General features: G+C 35.3%; 2 protein-coding genes across 2 annotated transcripts in view; both read right to left on the reverse strand.

Moving 5' to 3' along the window:
* Nucleotides 1–778: 778 nt before the first annotated feature.
* The window catches only part of LOC117240707 (putative fatty acyl-CoA reductase CG5065), a 271,254-nt gene continuing 255,035 nt past the window's right edge, over nucleotides 779–16,997 (reverse strand). The window contains exons 2-7 of the mRNA XM_033506741.1: nucleotides 2,514–2,830; nucleotides 2,167–2,414; nucleotides 1,754–1,937; nucleotides 1,292–1,477; nucleotides 944–1,198; nucleotides 779–872 (exon numbers count right to left, since the gene is read on the reverse strand). Of these exons, the coding sequence (XP_033362632.1) occupies nucleotides 794–872; nucleotides 944–1,198; nucleotides 1,292–1,477; nucleotides 1,754–1,937; nucleotides 2,167–2,414; nucleotides 2,514–2,830 (1,269 nt within the window). The 3' untranslated portion in view covers nucleotides 779–793. The remainder of the gene's footprint in view (nucleotides 873–943; nucleotides 1,199–1,291; nucleotides 1,478–1,753; nucleotides 1,938–2,166; nucleotides 2,415–2,513; nucleotides 2,831–16,997) is intronic.
* On the reverse strand, nucleotides 2,892–3,234 carry LOC117240718 (fatty acyl-CoA reductase 1-like). The gene has a single exon (XM_033506749.1). It carries the CDS (start codon nucleotides 3,162–3,164, stop codon nucleotides 2,907–2,909), a length of 258 nt encoding a protein of 85 aa, XP_033362640.1. The 5' UTR covers nucleotides 3,165–3,234; the 3' UTR covers nucleotides 2,892–2,906.

Consider the following 16,997-nt stretch of genomic DNA (forward strand, 5'->3'; position numbering starts at 1 on the left):
TACACTGGACAACTTATCGCACAGGTCCTGCATCCTTCCGCAGTACGTGAAGATATCCATGCTGGGGTTTTCTCGATAGTTTCCAGTTCCGGCATGCATAGAACGATGTCCATTGACGTGGATCTCGGGGCGAACATGCCGGAGAATGTACGCACGTGCTTTGTTGTCCATTTTCATGCAGTCTGGTCTCAACCTTTCTGCTGCCATAAATCCTGGTTCTACTGCATCCCAGCAGCCCAGGAAAACTAACGAGGCTTCCGTCATTGTCTTCCAATATTCATAATTGCCCTTTCTCAGGATCGGGTTCATATCCTTGTCCACATCCCTCCATGTCCCATTCCCTCCTGGTCGATCATGGCGTGGTCTCTTCTCGGATAGTCTCAGAATACGCAAGAACTCAAAAATAATTCTCCTTATTATCGCAGTTTGCTGCCGTGGGCCCATAACCTGTTAACTGATGTAGGTTTCGGGTTGATAATTAATCGATTAAACACAGATTCGATTTTTCTCTCTATATTTCTCCATCTCGTACATCACGTCTTAACACACAGGATACACTTAGTCAATTAACATGTGGTCGACTTCTATGACAAAAAGAGCGTCGTTAGAAGTCGTACCAACTTAGCTTGTAGTTACTAGCGGTCATGGTAACTTAACTTTTCTCAACAAAATATAAATTTATTTAGAAATGAGACGAGTGAAAAGACAAAATGAACCGGATTATGAGTCCCTTCTTCATAAAATTGTATTTATATTGTTCTTTGTTAAAAGAGAAAATGTAACGTTTATATAGTCAGTACACAAAATATAACATTATCCATAGTAAAATTATTATACCGGATATTTTGGTGACCTGATGTATCCAGTATAACCTGAAATAACCGAAATTATATGTATTTATAAAAGTTTCTATTTTTTTATACGAAGATACTTTTATACTCACCTTGATAATCGTTGTCGGGCTGTTGACTTAAACTCTTGTTTTAGAATAAATTTCCTAATTCCCATGAGGTAAATTGCAACATACTTCTCCCAATCTATATCCCGTAAATCTAGTTTGACCATATCGCTGTCGTTCAACATTTTTACTTTCCTCGCTAAGTCGGAACAATTATCTCTTTGGAAAGTCCATTCGTGCGTGGTGAAATATGTTACCGATGTGTACAGCTTATGACCATTTTTGAGAAGTTTCATCATTCTGAAATATCATTTTTAATTATTATTATAGATGAAGACAGAGATTATCCCAGAAAGATTGTCATCGTTGTTCGAGGATCGTGAGAATACTCACATTGGTTTACTACATCGGAGTCTTAAAAAGATATCAATGACGAATGCAAGCAAAACATACGGAATTACACTCCGAACGTTGTAAATATATCTATTAGCTATCATTGGGCAACCTGGGTACCATAGCGTATCGTTCAGTGGCGTCTCTATGCTGCATTTCACCATGGTATCTTTCATCTGACCCCATCTTGCGAATTGAAATAATTATATTTTTGTATATTTGTTGGAATTATACTTAATGCAAAGTTTATTATCATCCGAGTACCTCGGGAAATATTATGGAATTGATATAAATATTATTTTGTATCACTACTTTTCTAAATTGAAGTATTGAGAGCAAAAATGAATTTTTGTTTTCTACGTTTGTTTGCGAATTGTCTACACTACTTAAGTAAATTGATTTTTTTGGAATACTGTAACAATCGAATTACATCAATTGAAAAAGATTCGTAATAAATTTTACTTATAAGGGTTAGCGTTACTCGTGCAGTTGTAAACTTTAACTTCGTGACCACGTTGTAGCGTGACATGCCATGCAGTACATATTATCGTGTCGACTACGAAATCGACAGGCACTACATCCAATCTTGCATCTCTCCTACCTCGTATCGCTGTTGCACATCCTTTACTGATTAGCAGAAAAATACCTGGTAACATTAAATTGGTTTAGAAATTATTTGTGAGTTTCGGTTATCAGAAGTAGCACTAAATAGATTGGAATGAATTTTCATAATTGTGAACAACAACAAACTTGAACTATAATAATGATGATCTGGTGGAAATCCTTTCATTTTAGATTAACAACAGATTAACTCCACCTTTCCGAAATGTGACGAGTATTGAACAATTACTATTGAAAAATATCTATGGAAGTACCTGTAAATGCAGAAGTACCCTGTATCCAACCAGGACATGGTTCTTCCAAAGAGGCACCAACTATGCTTGGCCTCACTATCGCAGCTGGCAGATCTTTACACTTGCTTGCTACAATCTGCTCTGCTAAATTCTTACTGAATGTGTATGTGTTTGGATATGTTTTTAAAATCCTATTTTCTATTTCATTAATCGACGTTTTGTCGAATTTGTCACACATATCGGTCACCTCTGAAGCTTTCAAACTCGTGCTGCAAAATTAATAATAAGTGCACATATTCTTCACGCTATAATTAGAATTAAAATATTCATAAACCATGGAACAATGTTTACGCGTAACTTATTCTTACGTATAAACTTTTTCCTCAATCTCATGTAGATTCGCATTACTAAAAGCTGTGCTGACGTGGACGAAACTAATCGGATGCTTTAGTTCGCTCCAAAGCTCGATGACACGGGCGGTACCTTTTGTATTCACATTAACAGCCACGTGTAACGGTTCGTTGAATCTCACAGTGGCCGCGGAGTGAAACACTATGTTTACTTTCTCTAACAACAGATTTCTATCTTCTCGCGAAAGACCTAAATCTGGCAGACTCACGTCACCTTTCACGGGGTAAACTTTGCTCAAAACTGAGGGATGTTTCGCTTTAATGTTATCGTAAATCTGAAAACGAGAATTCCAGAAATGACAGTCAATCAATTTGGCTCCTGACAGGCTTAAACATTGAAGGAAACAAGTATTATATACGAACGGGGTCATCTGTGAGCTTCTTAAATCGTTGTTCTATCGTTTCGTTAGTTTTTGGACGAATTAGTATAAAAATGGCAGCGATGCGTGGACACATGCGGATCAGTTTTTCGAGGAGACCTTTTCCAACGAAACCGGTTGCTCCAGTCACAAGGATCCCACTACCAGAGTAGAATTCCTCGAGCGAATTCGTCTTATTCAATCCTTCATTGGTCCCATTTTCATTCGTTTCTTTATTGATTATATCCATGTCTCAGGATCTTCACACTTTCAGTTCCAATATTTACCATAGACTGGCATTCCCGACAAACAGTAAGTGGAAACGTTTTGTAAATAATATACCATATTAGTTATAATTGGGATTTTGTTATATATTACCTTCTAAAGAAATCTACGTAATTCAACAATTACGGTTTTCCTTATGCATGAATCAAATAATTGCGTTAAGTCAACGATGCTTCCAGTGTAATGTACAAATATATTTCTATGTGGGAAAGTCGTTCATCAAATAAAGAGAAAAGTTGAAAGAGCTATGCGACGCAGTAAATATAATTTCTTATGTGGCTGTACATGAATTTGTATTATTGCACACTACTCCATAAAACGATATTTTAATTAATATTTCGAGTCTAAGTTTAAACAATCCTTATGTAGTTTCATTTGACGTCTTTATTTTTTATTTCATGTGTATGCTTGTGAGTATTGTAATATACCGTGATCAGTAATTTGTGTAGAAAATGCGTGTGGTTCATGCGAGACAGTGTTAGCCCACATTTAGTAGCTCCTCGTGAATACTTAATGTGTATGTGTTTTTTTCTGTCATCACTCGTGAACGCGTACGTATGTGAAAACTGTATTGACATATTTTCTATTTTCTCTTCATTCATTAATTATTTATGGAGACAAAGAGGCAAATTTCCGATATGTCGTTGCAGATTTCAGTGAGTAGACAGGTATAATATATAATCGATGATTTTTCTTAGAAAACGTCGCGTTCGTGTAAAAAACAAAGCGTAATTATTTTATTCTCCATTTTCATTTCATTTTAGCATGAAGATTCTGTAACGAAACACCCTGAATAAGTAGACCCCCCCCTCCCAATTTTTTCGAGCATCCATTATCCGATTATCCCGATACCGGATCTATCTATTATCTGAACATAACATTTCCTAATAGCGGATGCCTCTTCTGCTTGAAATATGTACTGCATATATATTTTATTAGCGTTCGTATACAATGTGTTCTAATATATTCTTTCCCTTATTCGGTTCAGTGAATTCTGATTATGAAACTGTAGTATGAAACTAATAGTACTCTAGCTATTGAAACAGAACAAAACAAAAACTCGAAAGTGGTGTAAGTGCAATAGAATTAACAAATATACATAGTGTTGGTAGAAGCCACAACAGCAGACGTCAGAAATACTGATACAACGAACTGGTTTCTCTGTGAAACGGCAAAAGAAATGGTAACGAAGAGGTACCTTGTCATGATGAACCGCGCGTGGTATTCGACAAATGGACTCAATAACTCACAGTATAAAAGGAATGTAGCTCTTTGCAGTTAATTATGTTGAAGGAATTATGTGACTTGACAGCCAAGAAGATATAGATTCCATAGATACTTAAGGGAACTGTCAATTAATCTTGATCTTTATTTGAATAAATGAAATTTCATACGAACATGATTGTTCCAATATCCGAATAGTTTTGTCGCCCTGTTAGTTTTGATACCGGAGGCTCTACTGTATTTCAGATTACCTGGTTGAAATTTTATTGTCACAGGAAACTGATGAATGTGATAATGTATATAAGAACAGCGGTCAACGAAATCAACCAGTACACAACATTTTTACATGATATATGTCATATATTATATCTATATTTTTATTATAATATTCATATATCCTGTAATTTTATTATATACGTATGAATGTATATATTGTTATGTATTATGTCTGTCATTGTGCATATATATATCTATATTGTTTTGTATGTATGTGTAATATGTTTTTATATTATCATGCTTATGCATGTTATGTTGCATTATGTTCTACGTCATTTAGTTTTGTAATTTGTGTTCTGCTTGATCTTTACAATATCAAGCCTGTTATAGCACAAGTTTTTGTGATATAGAGATTTGATACATTTATATATATTATAGAAGTAATTAAGCCCTTTTAACTCACGAATGTCTATGAAACAATGTTTATATTGATAAATAATTAAAAAGTATAATTATAAAGAATGTGATTAATATAACAAGAGAATTGCGTAAATACATACTCTCTCTACTACCATTTCATCGTTTCTTTTAAATGTAATTAATATTACATATGTATACTTCAGTTTGTTTACTAAAAACAAGGGATCTTATTATTTAAAATGTAAAATGCATAAAATATATCGCACGGTTAATGTTGTCACCGCGGAGCGCATTTTCAATTTTCATAAACGCGAGAGTCCAAGCAGGTCCTAACAATAACTTACGAAAATCAGTTCCTAAACTCAATTTTTGACAAAAATTATCCGATATCTCGTGCAACTATCTCGTAAAGGCGAATGTTCCAATTACCTCTATTAACTGGTTGTAAATTATTGAAAAATCACAATAATGAACCAGTTTTATTGTGTAAAATGTAAAATACAAAATATTTGAGTATTCAAAAACTTCATTTAAACTATTGTAATAATTAAAGACCCGAATGATATTTTTGACATATATGATATTGATGATAATGAAAGACATAATTGAATACGAAATAATAAGGAATCGTCTGTTACCTGATACTATTTCCACTGCGTATTGTTTACCAATGATCGAACAAAAATGCGACTTGGCGATAGTAGATACCGACACGTCTTTCACAGTACTGTAACGATATTCGATGTGTCGCTCCGCTAGATTCTCATACTATTAATAAACTCACCCTACTACTGAAACTGGATAATGATATACGTTAAGGATTCTATTAATTAATTCATCTCCCAAAGCTTTCGCGTTTATGAAAGTGAAATATACGCTCCGCGGGAACTACATCAACTATGCGAGATATATTTTATATCCCACGGTAGGCAGGACAAAATACAATTTTTTCTTAAAGAAGAAAAAAGCGATCTAGAAGTAAATACCGAAAAATATATTGTATGCATGTTTTAGCAGGCATGTTATGTCAGAAAATCTTAAGCGATACGATAACGTTTAAATATGGTTAAATTTATGTGAAAGTTTGATAACGGTCAATTTGACTAGCACTCGAAAGTTTAGTGTTAAATATTTATGGATTCTGTGTGTTTGTCACGTCGGAGACACAAGAAATCACGAAACCGATGGAGCGCCGGTGTTCTTCTTGCATCGCAGTTCGAACGTTTGACGAATAAGGTGAAGAAATTGAACTTCGTATAAGATGATGGAAATTTTGTTATATAAATCCAACAGAGTAATGGTTCAAAGTGTTACAACAGAATAATATCTTGAGCGCTAATTTAGGGGAGTTTTATATTGAGATTTTAGTTCCTTTGGAGGCGTTATCGTTGCATGTGTCTCAGAGACAGCTATTCCGTTACGGTCTGGCTACTATTTCGATAGCTGTGGCATGCAGGACGTTTCGTCTACCTCGTTACTGTTTCCGAGCGTGTGTCATCTTCTTGGCTGTTAAGTTACATATTCCTTTCAACATTAGTAACTGTCAAGATTTACGTTCTTTTTCTACTTTGAGCCATTCAGGCCATTTCTCGAATACCACACGAGGGTCATCATTGACAAGGTACCTCTTCATTACAATTTCATTTACTGTTTCCAGCATAGGGAATCCATTTCATTACATCAGTACATTCAAGGTCTGTGATTGTGGCTTTTCCCAACATTATGTATATTTGTTAATTCAATTGCATTTACACCACTTTCGAGTTTTTGTTCTGTTTTGTGCTAATAGATAAAGCACTATTAGTTTCATATTAAAATCTTATAATCACAATTCATTGAACCGAATAAGGGAAGGAATACATTAAAATACATTGTACATGAAGGCTAATAAAATATGTGCACAGTAGATATTTGAAACGGAAAACAGTATCATTTACTGCAAAAGGTAATGTTCGCTTTTATTAATCGTTTTTACATTAGAATATTGTGATAATGGGTGCTCGGATTGTGGGGGGGGGGGGGGTTTAATGGGGACTTTACTGTACACAGTGTTACGATCTGGTGTTGATCTTCGACGTTCATAATTGTTATGTCTAATTCTACATGTCGAATCTGCTGTTTCTCGAATTACATCTAAATCAAAACGGTGGTTGCTGCCACCAGAAATAGTCGTTAAACTGTTTCGATTAGTTCCAATTTCGTTCGTTAATTTTTGAAACAAAACAGACGATGTTGTGGAATAGTTGCAGAAACTTGTCGTACCTTTCTACAGCGCGGCATTATTTTGAATATATCAATATGTCGTGTTCCTGATATGTTTACGACAACTCAGTAGAATAAATTTGGAAATTTGTTGTGTCCAATTCAACACGACACTATTTTTAGATTCTAAAGTGCTGTATCCTTGATGTTTTGATTCGTTAATATAACCGTATAGCTACCGTTAACTAGCGTATCAATAGAATTGATAAATAAAATTTCAAAATCAGCTTCGCCGTTATGTGCAAGAGTAATAGCACGGAGAGGATTAAAGTTTTCTTGGAAAATATAGTAATTCTCAATATCATCTTGATTGTTGGCAATAATAGTCAATAAATAATTTTACTCTAGTAAATGTGGTGCAAGACCGAAATCGCAAAAAGAGTGTTACAATGTCTAGCTTCTCACCTTGCTTATATGTGTTGTCGATCGCACTCTTGGACTATCGTACGAAGATAGTGTAGCTGTTAGATGATTAACTATATTAATCGTTGACGATTGGTTTTATTTTTAATGCTTCGTTTTACTTCCTGACTTCCTTACTCAAAGACTATAGTAAAACAATTCACAGGTTCGCAAAGAGTAAGGATCTTCTGAACTTTATATTAACTGTCGACCATTGCTGTACTCAACTTGACTGACTCTTACTGACTGAATGGCTCAACCCTTAACAAATTTTTAGCCGAGTGACTCTTACTGAACTGAATAACTGAACTGACTAACCGAAGTCTTGATAACTGAATTTTGAGTAGTTTGATTAGCACGGAGTTTTGGTACGTGATTACTTACTTTGGTTCTGCCGGTATCCTACCAGAAATATTAGAAATATTACATTGTAGCATTTTACGTCGTTTATTTTTCCCGCGTGTGGGTAGTTCATTGTTAGGTGCTTTCCTGCGCATTTAACACACATCGGGTTTCTGTCGCAGTAATTTTTTGTGTGTCCATATTGCTGACACCGTACGCATTGCGCTATGTCTTTTTTGTTTCTGGGTGGCTCGACTGTAATTATTGTGTTTAGAACTTTTTTAATTTCGAAAATTTCCTTGTTATTATTTTTAGGTTTAAGTTCAATTAAAAATAGCGGTAATGGTTGTTTAGTATCAAATCTGGTTATATTATTTATTGTTCATACCTGATGTCCGATTTTGGCTAATTCCTCGCATATGTTACTTATTTTTGGGTGTAATCCTCTGATTATTGCTTCGTAGCTCTTATCAGTTTTGAGTTGGTAAGTATGATACACAGCGTCTTTTTCTTTTAGTGCTTCTTGTCACTTTCCTAAAAATTTCTGGGGTATTAGTTTGTACTTTTACCTGATCCAATTTAAGTTGTTTAATGGAGTAATTTTCTTTTCCTGCCGTGCTGTTTAGCAGATCAATGAGGGGGTCTATTATTTTAACATCTATGTAGATTGGTGGTGGTTTAGGAATGTGTGTTATTGGTTTTTCAGCTGGGTCTGAATCCATCTCTTCTGGCAGAGAGCTGAAGGAGTTTTTTGGAGGAATTTCTTGTAACTATTGTTGCCTTTCTGTTTCTATAGCCCCCCTAGCATTTGTATTTGAAGTTATTTTTCGTTTTTTGCTGGGAGTTACAGTCTTCCAGCTTTCGTTCTCATGTGGTAGATCATTGTTGATATTATTCTTTTCGCTATTATTTTGTGTAATTTCCATTTCTATCTCATTTATAACTGAACAATCTTGAACTTCGCTTGTTGGTTTAGTTGTGTTTGTTTTATCTGCAGCTCTGTTTATAGAATATGTTTCGCCTTTATTTAGAATTTTTATTGGTGGTATTTTTTGCATGTTTTCCATCATTTAGCGATTGGTTCTATTACACGTCACTTTGTTTTCCCACTTGTTGCACTTACGGAATCACTGATTCACACGACCGTATAGCTCGATTGCTCGGGCACAACTGACTTCTTATCAATGACATCCAGCTTCTCGCGGGTTTCAAAGGCGCACATTTCCCTTCTAATGACCTTGCGGATCATTTCGGGTAAGAAAATGTAAATTTCGAACGCCTGGGGTGGCCGCCTGTCCTCCTTCATCTTCGCCTGTGGAAGGAGAAGTCGTAAATAACGACTTCTGAGGATTTCAACGCAAGGACAAGAAAGGGTGGTTAGTTACGAAGCGAGGAAAGAGCGAAGCCAACTTGTAAAATAAATGGTACAGAAAAAACGAAACTGCTCGAATGAGAAATTCTGTATGGGAATATGGAAGAAAACGATGCAGGGGATTACAAGGGGATCGGCAAGAAGGACAGTTGAGTAACCGATTATATAATAATACAGCCAATGATAAAACACCAAGTTAGAAGCATCAGAACTAAGGATATACTAGAATCAGACCACTTACCGATGAGGGTGGAGAAAAGTAATACAACCAGCTCGAATATTCAAAGTGAAGAGCAGTGTAAAAAAGGAAAGGTATGAATACCAGAAGGGATAGACTACACTTCGTAAACGAGGAAACAAGCGAAATGATGGAAGAAATAATACGAACATAAAAGAGGCGACACTGAAAAGAGTAACAAAGATCAAGAGAATAAAAGTAGGTTTGGAGAAGTAGTGGCAAACAGAAAATGGAAACAAGGAAAGAGAGAAAGCACTGTTCTGGATTTGTACTTATTTTCCACTGACTAGCAGAAAAATTTTATGAATGTTAGGGAAGTGATACATTTACACTGTACATGAGAGTGTGTGTGTAAGGGTTAGAGGGCGTCAAGGTCTTAGTGGAGACAAAGGACTGTTGCCAGATGTTAGAAGAATCCAGGATAGTCGGTTGGCGACCAGCGTGCGTGCAAGACGTTCTTCAGAGAGTAATATAGATGTATAACTGTTGTGTGGGAAATATAGTAAATAATTTGTATTCCCAAATCCTCGAATTTCCTAAACATGGTAGCAGAGCGTGGTTACTAGTTTTGCAAGATATTTAGTGCGTGGTTACGATCTTGCGAGTGAGTTTTCAGTAAAGAAAAAAAAACTTTCAGAGAAAAAAAAAAGAAATATACTTCGAGCACGTAGGAACGCTTGAGTAAGAAAAGAAAAAAAGGAAGAATCAATTAAAATGGAGAGATCGGAAATCATGATACCTATATTCGATGGTGAGGATTATGGAATGTGGAAGCAAAGAATCACGATGTTTCTCAAATATAAGGAATGCGAGGTTGTTACAACTAGAATGAAGAACGAAAGAGACGATGAAGACTGGGACAAAAAGGATTTGAAGGCAATTAATATAATTTATAGTGCAATATCGAACAGACAATTGGAGTATGTTAGGGAAGGAAAAACGGCGTATGATATAATAAAAAGGTTCGATGAAATGTACTTGAAAGAGTCGACGGCACTGCAGATCGTATGCAGAAGGAGATTGGAAAACATAAGACTGGAGAACTACAGTGATTCAGCATCATTCTTTAACGACTTTGAAAAATTAATCAATGAATTAAAAAGTGCGGGCGCACAAGTAAGTGAGAGGGAAAAGCTGAATTACATGCTGAATACGTTACCCGAAGAATACAGCTACATAGCGGACATAATAGACGCATTGAAAGAAGAGGATCAAACGGTAGCGTATGTAAAAAATAAAATAGAGATAGCAGAGAAGAAAAATAAATCCAATCGAGGAGAAAGGCAAACCAACGCCTTTTCTGCAAAAAAGGAAGGATGCTTCAGATGTGGAAGATTAGGACACTTTGCGAGAGAGTGTCAAAATGGCGTCCAAGCGGGAAGCAGTAACGGCTATTGGCATGGGCCAACACGTGGTCGAAACAGAGGAAGAGGGAACAAAGGCAATACGAGCAGAGGACGTGGAAACTTTCATCGTCAATCAACAACCGGCACGGGCGAGCATGGAAACTCAAGAGCAGGCATATGGACAGCAACGGCGCACGCAGCAAACAGCAGTGAGACGAATGAAATAAGTAAGAACGAAATAGTGTGGCTATTAGATAGCGGTTGTACCGATCACATAATTAATAATATAAATTATTTCGATAAATCTATCGACCTAAAAGAACCGGTAAATATATATTTAGGCGATAATAGACCGATAAAAGCGACAAAAGTTGGGAATGTTATAAGTTATTTTGAAGCATTCGGAAAACAAAATGAATAAATATGATATTTTACGCGAAAGAAATGTCCGCAAATTTGATTAGTTTAGGTAAACCAGCAGACAATAAGAATACGGTTATTTCCAAAGGAAATATTGCGAAAGTAATAGATGAGGATAATATACTTACAGCTGTAGCGTTCAAAGAGAATGGGACATATAGAATAAAAAGTATATTGAAAGGGAAGAAGCACTTAGTAAACAGCGCCGAACGTAGTGGTATGAGTAAAAAGGAAAGATGGCATAGGATGCTAGGACACGTAAATTTTAAATATTTAGAGATTTTGGGTAAAGAGCAGCTAGTGACTGGCATACCGAATGAATTTGAAAAGGAACTTTTGAAATGTAGGGTGTGTATAGAAAGCAAAATGCATAACTTACCTTTCAAAAATAATCGAACTAAGGCTAGGGAAATAATGGAAATTATTCATACGGACGTATGTGGTCCCTTTAAGACCACCGGATTCAATGGAGAAAAATATTTCATTTCATTTATCGATGATTATAGTAAAATAGCTAGGATCTATTGTATAAAATCAAAAGATGAGGTCTTTGATTCTTTCGTACAGTTCGTAAATGAAGCCGAAAATTTAACGGGCAAGAGGTTAAAAATATTAAGATGCGATAATGGTAAAGAATATTTAAATAATCGAATTTATAAATTTGCTAGGGATAAAGGTATAAGAATAAATAATTGCCCAACATACGTACATGAATTAAACGGGACAGCGGAAAGGTATAATAGAACAGTGATGGACATGGCGCGTTGCTTGTTAGCGGAAGCGAAAGTACATAAAAGGTACTGGCCGGAAATAGTTTGTACAGCGGCATACTTGAAAAATCGAATATTAGCGAATACTATAGAAAGAAAGACACCTTTTGAAATATTCTTCGGGAAAAAACCAAGTGTTAAAAATCTACATCTATATGGAAGTAAAGTTTTTGTAAGAAGGCCAGAACAAAAAAGAGTTTCCAAATGGGACAAGAAGGCAGATATGGGAATTCTATTAGGATATAGTGAAGTGGGATACAGAGTCTTATTAGGTGGGAAAATAACAATAGCTAGACATGTAGAGGTCATAGAGACAGACACTAAATGTATCGGTTTTGAGGAAAATTCATCAGAGGCAGATAGAAATGATAGCGAAGATAACTATTCATTGGTCGGTATGGATAAGGAAGAGTTAGAAGGTAGGAAAGATGAAAATAATAGTAGTATTGAAAGCTCAAACACTCCTAGGAGATCTACACGTATTAAGAAAACTCCAGTAAGGTATCCAGAAAAGGAAAATATTTGCGAGATGCATGCAAATTATTGTAAAGTAGATATCCCTCGTACATTTGAGGAGGCGATTTGTTGCGAAAATAATGAAGTTTGGAAACTGGCTATGGATAAGGAAATAGAATGTCTCTATAAGAATAAAACTTGGAAATTGGTAGAAAGGGTAAAAGGCAAAGAAGTTTAGATGTAAAATGGGTTTACACGAAAAAATCAGAGGACAGGTATAAGGCTAGATTAGTGGTAAGGGGATTTCAACAAAGAAACGTAGCCGATGACATATATTCTCCAGTGGCGAGTAATCAGACCTTTAAGATATTGCTATCATATTGTTGTCAAAATGGATTAATAATTGAGCAAATGGATGTAGAAACTGCCTTTTTAAATGGTGAAGTAAGCTCGGAGGTATATGTAAATCAACCAAAGGGATATGCGGACGGAACGAATAGAGTTTGTAAATTATCGAAAGCGCTTTATGGGTTAAAAGAAAGTCCGAGGGACTGGTATGAGTGTTTTGATAAGTATGTGACGAGATTAGGTTTTAAGAAGAACAATATAGAGCTGTGCCTATATACTTATGGAGAGGGAGAAAATGTTGTTTATTTGTTAATATACGTAGACGATTTGTTGATTTGTAGTAAAAACAAAGGGAAGATACAAAGTGTAAAAAAATTATTAACTGATAAATTTGAAATGAAAGATTTAGGTGAAGTAAAAGAATATCTTGGAATAAATATAGAGTATGATTATTTAAAAAATGAAATGAGATTAAGCCAAAAGAAATACATAGAATCATTAGCAAACAAATATAAATTACATAACAGCAAATTGTACTGTACACCTATGGAGACCAACTTAAAAATTGAAAAAGCTGAGATAAATAGAGAGGACATTGGATACAAGAATTTAATTGGCGCATTGCTGTATATTAGTGTAAATACCAGACCCGATATAAGTTATAGTGTGAATTATCTGAGTAGATTTCAAGATTGTTGTAACGAGACACATTTTAAATATGCCTTGCGAATATTGAAATATTTGTACCGGACTAGAGATTTAGGGCTACATTATAAAAGAAATGAAAAGTGCGAAATGATAGATTGTTATGTGGACGCTGATTGGGCAGGAGATCATATAGATAGGAAATCGACTTCTGGGTATGTAATTAGATTGTATGGAAATGTAATTGGATGGAAGTCTAAAAAACAAAGGTGTGTGACAAAAGCCTCGACGTATGCAGAGTATGTTGCTCTATCGGAAGCGGTGAGCGAAGTAACGACTATCAGAGAACTAATGAAAATCTTCGATGTAAATGTAAACGATAACCCTGTAAAAATCTACGAGGATAACTCTGGAGTAATGAGTATAGCAAAATACGGAACTTTTACAAAAAATTCTAAACACATCGAAGTTCATTACCACTACGTTCACGAGTACGTAAAGGAAAATAAGATAAACATAATAAAAGTAAGTACAGAAGAAAACACTGCGGATATTTTTACGAAGGCACTGTGTAGAGAGAAATTTGAAAGGTTTAGGTCATGGATGAATGTAAAATAAGAGAAATGTAAATAAAGCGATAAATGTTAAATATTTTGTTAATTCGACAAGTATGTAAATAAAATTAAGTGTACAGTATAAATGTAAGGAGGCGTGTTAGGGAAGTGATACATTTACACTGTACATGAGAGTGTGTGTGTAAGGGTTAGAGGGCGTCAAGGTCTTAGTGGAGACAAAAGACTGTTGCCAGATGTTAGAAGAATCCAGGATAGTCGGTTGGCGACAGGCGTGCGTGCAAGACGTTCTTCAGAGTGTAATATAGATGTATAACTGTTGTGTGGGAAATATAGTCAATTATTTGTATTCCCAAATCCTCGAATTTCCTAAACAATGAAACTACTAGTGGAAGAAGAACGAAGCAGGCAGAAATAAGGGAATGCAGGAATGAGAGGGAACAGGTAGCAAGGATATACCATAAATGAATAGGAAGTAAGAAGCCAGACAAAGAAATTAAAGAAAGGAAAGGTGATAGGAACAGATGACACATCAAATGTGATAAATATGCAGTATATGAGGTATAGTTGCATGGTGGTAGAAAAGCACTAACAGGAATTACAGAGTTGATGAATGAGGGATGATGAAAAGAAGGTATTATTCGCCCTACATTTGAACCAGGAAACGGAGACAGTACAAAGAATTACGCAGTGATAACATCACTAAGTAAGGCATACAAGATATATGCGATGGCTCTTGAAAAAAGATGAAATACGAAACTGGGACAGAAGAAAATTATGCCAAAGATGCAAGCAGACTCTAGACGCGGAAGAATATTTTTGTCCTGAATTATGTGATAAGTAGAGAAATTGAGAAGAGAGAGGAAAAGCTGTAGACGTTCTCACCGACCTTACAGCGACTTTCGAAAAAGGAAAAGATTTAATGTTAAACGCGAAAAAATCAGAAGTATTGATAGTCACGAAAAAAAGAAGCTAAAGGAAAAGAAGAGAAGGAAATTAGGGCGATGAAGTAAAACTAGAGGAAAAAGTAGAAGAATTTAAGTATTTAGAATACATTCTGCCAAAAAATAAAAAAAAAGAAAAAATTCAGAGACCCAAGAAAGGCACTTGAGTGAGATGGCAAAGAAGGCCGTGATAGCCATGAAACAGACATGGGGAATAGGGGGAAGATGTATAAAAATAGCCAGTAAAAAAATAATGATTTTCGGCAATTGGTGAAAAGCTTCACGTAACAGAAATATGGGAATGGGATGAATCGGAAGAGTTAGAAAAATTATACACGAAAAACGTAAATAGGGTCTTAAGGAAAGATTTTAACACGTCCTCGCACGTAGTGATGGAAGAAAATAAAGTGGACAAGTTAAGAATCGCAGCGGGCAGAAGAGACGTAAGGTACTAAGAAAAATGAAAGTCAAGCGATGCAAATAATATAATCCCCAAATGCAGGCAAGAGAAAAGGTGAAAATGGAAAGAGGAAAGTGAACGATATTATGAAGAAGAGGACATAAACGGGAGAGAATTAAGCCCTAGTACCGGTGCACAGGGCAGGGCAAAGACAGACACAATATAAAAGAATAATAAAAGAAACGAAAAGTACAAGGGATTAAGGGAGGGAAGCAGAGCACAGTGTCGAAAGAAGAATGTAGAAGAAAGGATGAAGTGGTGACAGCGGGATTCAGATGCGGTAATATAGAAAGAATCAATAACTTTTGGATAAAATTAAAGGAGAAGAACCTGTGTGGTACTAGATTGTTACTAGATTGTTGGGACGAACGGATGAAACGATACAACACCTTATAAAAAGATGCAGGAATAAGGATGGCCATGCGTGGACAAGAGCAAGGAAAGAAATGTGACGAGCATTTTGAATATTTTAGCATATTTAAAATATCATCTATTTTAATATCGTACGAAAATTACAATGATTAAGTAAAAAAAGCTATAGTAATGTATATGCATCCCGATTTTGACGACACAAGTAGGTTACATATCGGGATTCTGCGCAACTTTGCATGAGCTTCAACTGAATTTTTTGTTTCTTGTAGAATTGCCTTGTTGACGAATAGCGTGTGTTTCACCTCGAATTTAGGTCGATCGAGCGGAAGCAAGGAAGGGGGTTAATATCGTATAAGGTATTTTGTTTCTTATACATATTTATATGGTGAGAAAAATTTTTGCTGGACTATATGAAATAAGCATTTTGGAACTGTTTCCCCTCGTCCTTTCCACAGTCTAATTAGCACCATAGGCTATCAAAGAACATCACCCGTGCCGTACAGCGTTTTGGAGGAATGTCTTTGCGTCTTATGTATTTTTTATCTAAGAGCCTGACTGCATTTTGAATAAACATCTTTTGCGCGTGTTGCATAATATTTCCGATGAACATCTTTTACACGTTATATATTTTACGTAACTTGACCTGTCCTTTTCCTTCGTATATTTGATTCCTTTCGAAAAAAAAAAAAAAAAAAAAGGTAGAAGAGCAAGAGGAAGGAATTTACTACAACAAAATTGTTCTAATTTTTTATATTTTATTAGTGTGAAAAAAAGAACATTGATATTTACATATTTAACTTATATTCTTTTTAAGAAATCGTAGAGAAGAAATAAAAGGCATTTAGAAAGAAATAAAAGAAATTTATATAAAATAATTCTTTTTATTTTTGAAATTCTATACGCGAATAGTATAAAATTTATAAACGATAAAACAGACTTTAAGTTAATAGCTGAAGTTAGCAGTTCGCGATCTGTCTGGAAGCGTTCTT

The sequence above is a fragment of the Bombus vosnesenskii genome, unplaced genomic scaffold (genome assembly GCF_011952255.1).
Source record: "Bombus vosnesenskii isolate JDL3184/JDL3185 unplaced genomic scaffold, Bvos_JDL3184-5_v1.1 scf7180000014854, whole genome shotgun sequence".
In the NCBI taxonomy this organism is placed as follows: domain Eukaryota; kingdom Metazoa; phylum Arthropoda; class Insecta; order Hymenoptera; family Apidae; genus Bombus; species Bombus vosnesenskii.

What these genes read in the sequence shown, in the direction of transcription:
- LOC117240718 (XM_033506749.1), bottom strand. Translation starts at nt 3,164, where the DNA reads ATGGATATAATCAATAAAGAAACGAATGAAAATGGGACCAATGAAGGA.